Below are 9,131 nucleotides of genomic sequence, written 5' to 3'. Positions count from 1 at the left end.
CCTGCTGATGGCAGAGCCCACAGTGGACAGGGCTGCGGACGTCTTCTGGCCCGCCTGGGAGAGCGTCTCCTGAGTCTTCTTGTAGCTGGGGAGAAGAAACACCAGTCAGACCAACCCCGCGGCAGGGCCGGGCACCGCCCACAATCCCAGAACACAGCGCCCAGGGCGCCCGCCTGGCCGCCAGGGAGGGGTCTGTGTCCCAGCTGCGGGGCCCCAGGGGGACAGAGGCAGTGCTGTCAGGCTGTGGCCTCCCGACCCTGCAAGGACACTGTTTTCTGGCCTCACTGTGTCCCTCAGTGACTCCGACCTCGGGGCAGAGAACAGCCAAGGCGGGGCTGGGGCCCCAGGAAGCTCCCCTGCGCCCTCTTCGTGTGCTAGAGCCTTCGGGGATCCGCAGCACACCAGCACCCTCAGGGATGCCTCTCGGACGTAGGGCCTGCAGCCCCAGCTGTCCCACACTGTCTCACAACGTCCCTGAGGACCTGCACCTCGCACCACCCCTCTCAGTTCTACGGCGTCTTGGCTCACAGCGAGGACCACCTGCTGCATGTCCTCTGCCCCGGCCAGCCACCCACCCACACACGCATCACACCGGACAAAGCTCCGTGGGACAGGCAGGGTGCCCTGGCCACAGGGACAGCAAGGACACCTGGGGCCACCGTGAGAGCTGGCACCTGCAGCAACTAGCCCTCACCCAGCTGCTGCCACAAAAAGACACAGCGGCTTGAACCCAAAGCCCCATTCTGGCCAACATGGGACCCCCAAAAAATGATGGCTCGAGACGGCAGGACTCCCAAGATGCCAGCCTGCTCTTCTGGCCCCGCTGGTGTCACCTGGATAGCACCGGCACTGGGTCTTCTGGGCCCCTCTCCCCCACGAGCCTGCCACTGCCACGAGCAGGGGGCCTCCCGTGAGCACCTGCCCAAATCGGCCCCCACCACTCCGGCTGCCCGTGCTGGCTCAGCGCTGCTGCATCCGCGGCCCTCTGCCGGGACAGCGTCCTCGCCTGGAGCTGCCACCCATGGCACGAACTGTCTCAGGATCTAACAAGACTGTGGCAATAGAGGTAAAGAGGTACCTGTGACAGGTGCGATGGCACATTCCCCACAACACAGCCTACTGAGGAAAGGCTCTAGAACCTCCTCTGGGTCCCCAACTTGCAGTGCCTGCTAGAGGCACCCCCAACCCAAGGCCTAACTTGATGAACTGCTTTTATTTCAGCGTGGCAGGTAAGAGCTAAAAGAAACAGACTTCTGCCCACCTGGAGCCATGAACGGTAACGAGGGAACACCAGGCGCACGGTAGCAAGTGACGTGTAATGTTCCACTCTGAAAGCTGAGAACAAGTCTGCGAGCTCGGTGTCCCCCCGAGAGCAAAGCCACAGGGTCGCGCTAACTCTCTGCAGTCCTCAGGGTGGAACGTTCTGAAGCAGAGGATTCAGAAAGAGCCCCACCGAGCCCAGTCTGGGAAACACAAGTCGGAGTGGGTGTGGGCCTGAGCCAGTCCCCGGGGACCAGGAGGGCCATTCTGAGGGTGACCCCAAGGGCAGCTCTGCAGTACGGAGAAACGGGAACCTCCAATCTGAGGCAGAGGCAATCGGGGCCCAAGCTCTGGGTGACAGGGCGGGGGACAGGGCCAGCATCTGTACCCAGGTCACTCGGCACCACGGGTGGAGGCCCGACCCACAGCAGCCCCCTCCCTCCACCAGCGCGCGGGCTGCTGGTCAGCGTGGGCACCTGCCAATCACTCCTTCCGCATCCTTCCCCTAGGGGCAGGCCCGCCACAGGTCACCGCTCCCAACCACAGCCAGTCCAACGAGACCCACGCTGGGCCACCTTGCTGCTGGGCTGCAACGCTGGGCACCCCCCTGCACCACCAAGAAGGAGCTGGCCTCAGAACAAAGTGACCGCGGGGCGAGTAGAAGGTCCTCGGCGAACGGCGGAAAGCCTGGCTGGGCGGACCTGGAGCAGGACCCCCCGCCCCCACGCCTCTTAGGCTGTGTTCTCTGTCGCCTGCAACCGAAGAACTCGGTATAGTGTCTACAGAATCAACGAGTGACTGTGGAAGTCATCTGACACCCACTGTCACCTGGCAAGACAACCACTGCACCAACAGGACACAGTCACCCTGAGCACAGCCGTGTGCACGACGAGCAGCAGGCAGCCGAGAGCAGTGGACTGGAAGCAGTAGCCCCGCGCTCGCCCGGCACGGCTGCCGAGGGAAGCACCGGCGCGGCCCCTCTCGCTTCCCTTCCGGCCGGGTTCTCCCTGCAGCCCCGGGCGCCACTGGGAGATGTGCTCAGGGAGACGGGCGCCAGCAGGCCCCGGCCCCAGCTCAGGAGGCAGCAGCCAGGCCCCCGGGCTCCGCCCAGACAGCACCGAGCAGCTATGTCTCCAGCGCTCATCCGGCATGGTGAGACCTCAGGGGAGGAACGGCCATGTCGCAGGCCACGCGCTTCCACGCCCAGAGCCACAGGTTTCCCCCAGACTGCAGTGACCTGGACGAGCACCCGCAGCGCCGTGTCTTCGGTCTCACCCAACGGCACTGACGTCTCCTGAGGCTGTTGTCAGATGAAGTTCCCACGGTGAGCTTCCTGGTGCCCCAATTGCACCAGTGACCAGCCACCACTGCGCTGACTCAACCACATCGCCGGACACAGCCCCAGATGCAGCGCCCCGTGCTCCGAGGACACCCACGGCCACGACGGGCTGGCGTCTCCAACTGCACAGACGGCAGAACACACAGCCCGCCAGAGGCCACTGGTGACACCCAGCTCCATGGCACAGCCAGCCAACCCGGAGTCACAGGCACAGCTGAAACTCACTTGGCAGGAGCCACTCCCTCTCAGCCCCACACACAAGGACTCTGACCGTGTGCTCTGGACGCCATAATGGCCCTTCCTCTGCACGACAGATGGATGATCCGAGAGAGACTGCTTTTAAATACGGCCCCGCCCCAGTCAAAGCAGTTACAACTGGGTCGGAGCAAACAATGTCGTGTTCTCTTGTTTAAGGACCTCAAACAAAACGACCAGAATCGCCTGGCACCACTGCGCCGGCAGACACGAGGCTAGCCGTGGGCGTTCTGAATTTGGTGAGCATCCGGGTGGCCGACAGCACGGTGTCCCTTGAGATCCCAGTGGCGCGCCCACACTGCTCCCCCACCCGAAATCCGCCCTGAGCCCTGGCAAGGCTCCGGAGAACCCAGCAGCTGGAGCGCAGTCTGCAAGGCACAGAGTGGGGACCATCAGCATCAGTCAAGATGGCCCTGCTCCACCCACTGTGGAAGCCAAGAGGATCTACGAGCGCAAGGTGCTGTCCGAGCCCCGCTCAGGCCTCTTACTGAAGGGACACGCACCAGGCACGGAACTTTTCAGTGCGGTCCTCCACCTGAACGAACCCTTGCTCCACAAGGGTTTCGGGAACAGTTTCATTTGTGTTGGAGAGGAAAAAAACGGTATTAAAAATAAAACAGCCAGGACGTGATTCCATAGCATAGCAGTAAGCACATCTGCTTTACATGCAGAAGGTCCCGGGTTCGCGCCCCAGTGGAGCCACGGTCCATAGTCTGCGGTCATGCCACCCTGAACACGCCCAACGGCTGATCTCGGAAGCTAAGCAGGGTCGGGCCTGGTCAGTACTTGGATGGGAGACCACCTAGGAAGACCAGGTGTTGTAAGCATAAATGATAATAACGTATAATAATAAAAAATTAACTTAAAAAATAAATAAATAAGTAAAAGAGCCAGAAACACCACAACTAGGTTTGTGCCAAGCGCGTGCAGCCTGCCTGGCCCTAGGAGCGTGTCAGGAGGAAAGGGGGAGGGAGGTGCTGATGGCAAAGGCACTCACAAGTCCGACTGGGTCATTTTCTCATTCCACTCTCCGAGTTTCTCAGAAGTTTTCACATAGCTAGAAACAGAAAGTCCGCAGTGAATTACTTAGCAACACTATTTCAGCTCAGGTTTCGAACTGCAGGTAAAAGTCAGGGAAAATGAGGCCTGGCTGGCAGGAACCCTGCGCCTCCAGCCTGCCTGAGCGCCCGCTGCTCGACGTGATGCCCGCTGTGCAGGCCCAGGGAGGCCGCGAGGCATCAGAACCAGTTCTTTTCCTATCAGGCCAAGGGGGTGCACAGGTCTTTCGATGAAAGATGGCTCCCGGGGAACAGCCGTGCTATGAGGAGCAAGAAGGGCACAGCCCGTGGCCCCCGAATGCTTCTGACAGTCACCCTTTGGAATTCAAAACCTACGACTTCCTAGATAAAGTGGCTTTGCACAAGTGGGACTTGAGACACAGAGTCCACCTGTCGCTCTGCAGGGCACGGCCTCTTAGACAGTGGAGACACTCCCAGGCCCTGCCCGGGAAGATACATTTCAGAGGAGCCACGCAGCTGCGCACCTCAAGTCCAGAGAGCTGAGTCACATCTGCTTCAGAGGTCCTGGGGCTGTGACCGCGTCACATTCTGAAAAGGACTCACGTCCACTTCAGCAGACACTGAGCTATGGGGACCACAGGCAAGTCAGTCTCGTAAGGACTCGCCTAGTGTTCTCTCAAATGTGGACTCTGAAACGTGTCCCGTAGACTACCACCTGGACCCGGGCCGGCGTGTCCGTCGGCCTCGAAAACACGGACGCTACGCTTTCTCAACAGATCCAAGTGTGGCTGCTGGGTCAGGGGCTCTGGGCCCCTGGCCCCCTGCTCCTGCGAGGCACCTGTCCCCAAGACCCTCACATCCCGTGGGCAGGGCAGGGCGCCACCCTGCGAGCACTGTCTCCCGCGTGCGGAGCGGCACCTACGCGTTAGAGACCTGCACGTCGTGCCAGCTCCTGGACAGGTTCTGCTTCAGGCCCTCCAAGGCGGAGAGGCCCAGCTTCCTCTTCAGCTCTCCGCAGTGCCTCTCCTTGGCGGCCAGGACCTGACGCAGAGTGACAATTTCCTCTTCTACCTGCAAAAGCGCGCGGCTGACGTGAGTAGCTAGCACGACTCAGGAAGCGGCTCCCCTCCTCACACGCACTGCGGGGAGCTTGCTCGGAGTTAAGAAAGATCTTCCTGCATACAGAAACGCAGCTCGTCGCCAGCACGTGACCTCTTCTGGAGCACTGTCTTGCCCCCAAGCCAAGTGCATCTGGCAGGGCCACCAACCACCGTGCCTGCCCGTGGGTGACTAAGCAAGGCCCATCAGAGCTCGTCTCGGGCCTAGGCCCAGGTGGCGGAGAAGACAAGCTCCTTTCCCTCCGGGCTCTGGGTCGGGGCTTGGAGGACAGACGCTGCAACTACTGGCAGCCAGGCCCCCCGGGCACTGTGGAGGAAGCCCGTACGTGGCGAGAGGGAGCAGAACCAAAAGACAGGGCCAGAGACCCAGGTGACAGAGAAACAGCCCTTAGGACGTGTGCGTGCCTGGGGTCAGCCCCAGGCCATGGCAAAGCCAGTTACGCCACCCAAAAGTAAATTCGCTTTTGTGTTTACGTAGTTCGAGTTGAGTAATGGAAAGAATCCTGACGATAAAGCCCTGAACCTCCTCAAGTCTTTAAAAAAAAAAAAAAAAAGGACGGAACCTTCCAGAAGGAGCATCTGTTAGAGCCTCGCCGCTTTAGCTTTCTCAGTGTTTCCAGCTTCTGTGTGAACAGCTAGTCAAAAAAAAAGTTCTTTTCTTCAAAAAGTGCTCTTGTAAAGTAAAGCACTAAAAAGTGGGTGACAGCCCTATATGTGACTAGATGCTGCTTTAGAAAACAGGGGAAACAAGAAATAACTTAAAAACAGTATGGTCTAAGGCCAAAGTACTACCAGTCACTCGGGCAGTTACGTCCAGTAACTAGAACGTTCCATTTATGGTGCAATGACTAACGAGGCTCAGGGCATGTAATCTAGTTGTCTATGGTTATGTGCAAGTTGAAAATTTTAAATGACACAAGAGCATCTTCACTTTGCAATTTGACTCTGAAAAAAACCTTGTGGTTTTCGTCCCTAAGCCGACACATTCGAAATAAAATGCGAAGCTCAAGTGTCCTCGGCCTCCTCGCTGCTTCTCCCTTAACCTTCACTCGATTCAGAAACAGCGGCGTGCTTGCCCCGCAGCCTGAACTCGGCCCCGGGCTGCGGTTCGTCCGCACGACTAGCTTCATTCAGACCCACGACTAGACCCAGGACATATCAGGACGCCCTTGTCTCTGGGGACACTGCTTCAGCCTCTGCCTGACTGGACACTAACAAGTTCATTCCTCCAGGTTCTCGAATCTCAAGTGACTCACTACTGACTGCATCACACGGCCCAGAAGAACTCTCTGCAGTCGGCCTGAATAAAAAGGGTACTTGGAGGCTTTTGTTCTTAACTCCAACTTCCTCTTAAGGGACTCTCGCTTAAAAAACATCATGCGAGGCACTGTTTACAAAGAAAGTCTTCTTGAAAAAGGGACTGAAGTCAGGCAGAGAGGAGCAGTGGGGTTTTGAAAACTCTCGTCAATCCCAACAGAGAGACTCGCCCGGCGGAGCATGGCTCAGAGCCGCAGTCCCTGTGCGACACTCTGTGCACGGGGCACCGGCGAGGCGAGGAGCCCACACGTGCAGGGTCGGCCTCCCAAGGCCACCTCGGGGGAGTGCAGCCAGCACTCTGGCCCTCATCAGTCTGCAAGCACCTCCATCAGGTCGCCCCGGCCCAGCCAGCCAAGACACGGTACCTTTGCGAGCTCAGCCCTGAGCTCCTCCTCCTCGGCCTCGGTCAGACCCTCGACAGCAGGAGCTGGGGCAGCCGCTGCGGCGTCAACGGGGACATCTGTCATGGAGTCGGACAGCAGACCTCTGTTAGGAGAGCCCAGGCTGATATCTGCCGGAGACAGAACGAGGCCAGACAGTGTCCACGAGAAGTTACAGAGAGGTGACAGGGCAGAGGTCTCTGCCAAGGGAGAAAGCAGAGGAAGGACAGGTTGCAGGGACAGGACAGGGAGGCAGACGTGGAGCTGGCAATGCCTCTTCTCTGGAAGGTTCTGTGAAGATGGGTGAGGCCACTAGACTAAGAGCAGCTACACCGTGAGCCACCCAAAACGCTGCTTCGGGGCACTGATGCAAGGCAGCCATACTCCAGCTCTGGGTCCCTGTGAGAATACGACCTTCGGAGATGGCGAATCTTCGCCACGAAGTAGCCGATCTAGTAGATCTGCCACTTTTAGAACAAAAGAACATGATGTGGCTGAAAACACAGCAAGCTTAACTTTCCAATCAACTGACCTGCCAGGGCGCACACCACAATCACACACGGAGCATGTGCGAGGCATCCAGACCCGCAGGGAGTCAGCAAAACAAAAATCTCCTTCAGCCCACCCTCGACCCTCACCCCACAGCAAGGACCCACAGCTCCCGAGGAGGTGCCCAGGGAGCACCGCCTCCACACGCCTCTGCCACGGCCAGATCGGGTTCAAATGCCTGCAGTCACCATTCTTCCTGCTCATTAAATGCATCTCACGTCTGCATGAAAAATTTACAAGCTACAACACGAGGAAAAATGGGTCTATTTCGGTTCTTTCCAACTCCAAACACATGGCTGTCATTTAGCACTTTTTTACAATCAGCATTGAAAACATCATCTTCTCTTTGATCAGCAAACTCTGCAAAGAAAACCTTTGTATGGTGTCTGGTGCACTCAGAAGCCAATTAAAAGGCACAAAGGTTAGAAAGAAGAAAAACTGTCTTTAACCACAGGGATGTCTGTCTACTGCAGTCTGCTAAATATAGACTTTGAAAACACCTGAAAACAAAGACGCTCCACTGAGCCGGCTGTGCCTAATCCCCTTCACGTGCACCCTGTATAATCATCTGCAAAATGGGGGCAGCACAAGGACTAAGGACCGATTTCAAAGGGTTATTCTGAAAATGGAAAAAGACCATTTGAGAAACAGGCTTAGTACGGAGTCTGGCCCACAGTAAGTGCACAGTCAATGTTTTGTCATCCTCCTGATCAGAACCCAATGCGTGTTAAGCTTAACTCAGTGAAAAGCGTCCTGAATGTGTCAAAGCCCCCAGCTTTTAATGTTCAACTATTTCGTAAGCAAATATTAGTAACTAGGAACACCTACAGAATGTCATCAGAACCCAAGAATCCTGAGTTTAATCGGCACACTGATAAGATCAAACAGTAGAAACCCATCCTGAAATTATTCAGTGGAGTTACATCCGCGTAGGAATTCAGCACCTCCTCTCTAGAGCCTTGGAATGGAAGACCGACTTGTATCACCTTCTCAAGATTTTAATCTCCTGGGCTTGCTCCACATCCCCAGCGGCCATCTCAAACTGGTCTGGGTGTCTGTTCTGGAAAAAAGCCAGGTGTGCTGGGCGTGCCCCTGACTCAATGCACCCTTCTCCTCTGAGACAACCCCTAAGTAGGCTGGGCTCCGAGCACCGTTGCCACCCAAGGGGCGCAGCGCTGAACGCGAGGACGGTTTCGCCTCCCCTGCCCTCCCCGGCAGCCGCGCACAACACCTCGGCCCAGGTTCAGATGGAGTGTCTCCAAGGGCGCTGCGCAGGAACGGAGGGCGGCCGACCCCGCGAGCGCCGGGCGGGAGCAGAACGAGAGCTGCCTAGAGCGACGAAACGCAAGACTCCGGGAACGAGGGGAGGGTCCCAGGGGAGGCTGGGAAGCGATCCAAGCTGGGAGCGGAAGACGCACGCCAGGACCACGGGGAGCACCGTGGTCGGCGCCTGGGAGCCCGACGGGGGCCGCGGGGCGGGCGGAGGGTCCGAGACGCGACCCGGGGAGGGGAGGAGCGCGGTGGCGCCGGGCCCGCGGGTACCTTGGCCAGCAGAGTCCATGTTCAGGCGGCGGCCGGGCTGCAGCCGGGGTCGGGGCCGGGATGGCGGGCGCGGCAGGAGCAGGGACGGTTGCACTGGGAGTCGCTCGCCGCGCACTCAGCAGCCAGCGGAACAACCTCAGCCGCCGCGGCATTACGTAATCAGCGAGGCGACGGCCAACTTCCGCTTCGACGCGGGCTCCGCCTTCGTCCCGCCCCCACGAGCCCTGTCCAATCAGGGCGTTGTTTGGCCCAGTCCCCGTTCCTCCGGTCCAACTTGATTGGCCACGGCTGCGGACGAAGCAGGAAAAGGAGGCCGCCTTCCGAATGAATCCCGCCCAGGTCCCACCAGCGA

General features: G+C 58.5%; 1 protein-coding gene and 1 pseudogene across 1 annotated transcript in view; one reads left to right on the top strand and one right to left on the bottom strand.

The window, feature by feature from the left end:
* The window catches only part of TPD52L2 (tumor protein D52 like 2), a 15,972-nt gene extending 6,941 nt beyond the window's left edge, over window positions 1-9,031 (bottom strand). The window contains exons 1-5 of the mRNA XM_015597035.2: window positions 8,780-9,031; window positions 6,674-6,819; window positions 4,796-4,944; window positions 3,852-3,911; window positions 1-85 (exon numbers count right to left, since the gene is read on the bottom strand). The exon at window positions 1-85 is cut by the window's left edge and continues 7 nt beyond it. Coding sequence (XP_015452521.1) covers window positions 1-85; window positions 3,852-3,911; window positions 4,796-4,944; window positions 6,674-6,819; window positions 8,780-8,798 — 459 coding nt within the window. The 5' untranslated portion in view covers window positions 8,799-9,031. The remainder of the gene's footprint in view (window positions 86-3,851; window positions 3,912-4,795; window positions 4,945-6,673; window positions 6,820-8,779) is intronic.
* Window positions 3,566-3,681, top strand: LOC112471299 (annotated as a pseudogene).
* Window positions 9,032-9,131: the final 100 nt, after the last annotated feature.

Source organism: Pteropus alecto, unplaced genomic scaffold, assembly GCF_000325575.1.
Source record: "Pteropus alecto unplaced genomic scaffold, ASM32557v1 scaffold45, whole genome shotgun sequence".
Taxonomy (NCBI): Eukaryota; Metazoa; Chordata; class Mammalia; order Chiroptera; family Pteropodidae; genus Pteropus; species Pteropus alecto.
This window is presented reverse-complemented; position numbering and strand designations above follow the sequence as displayed.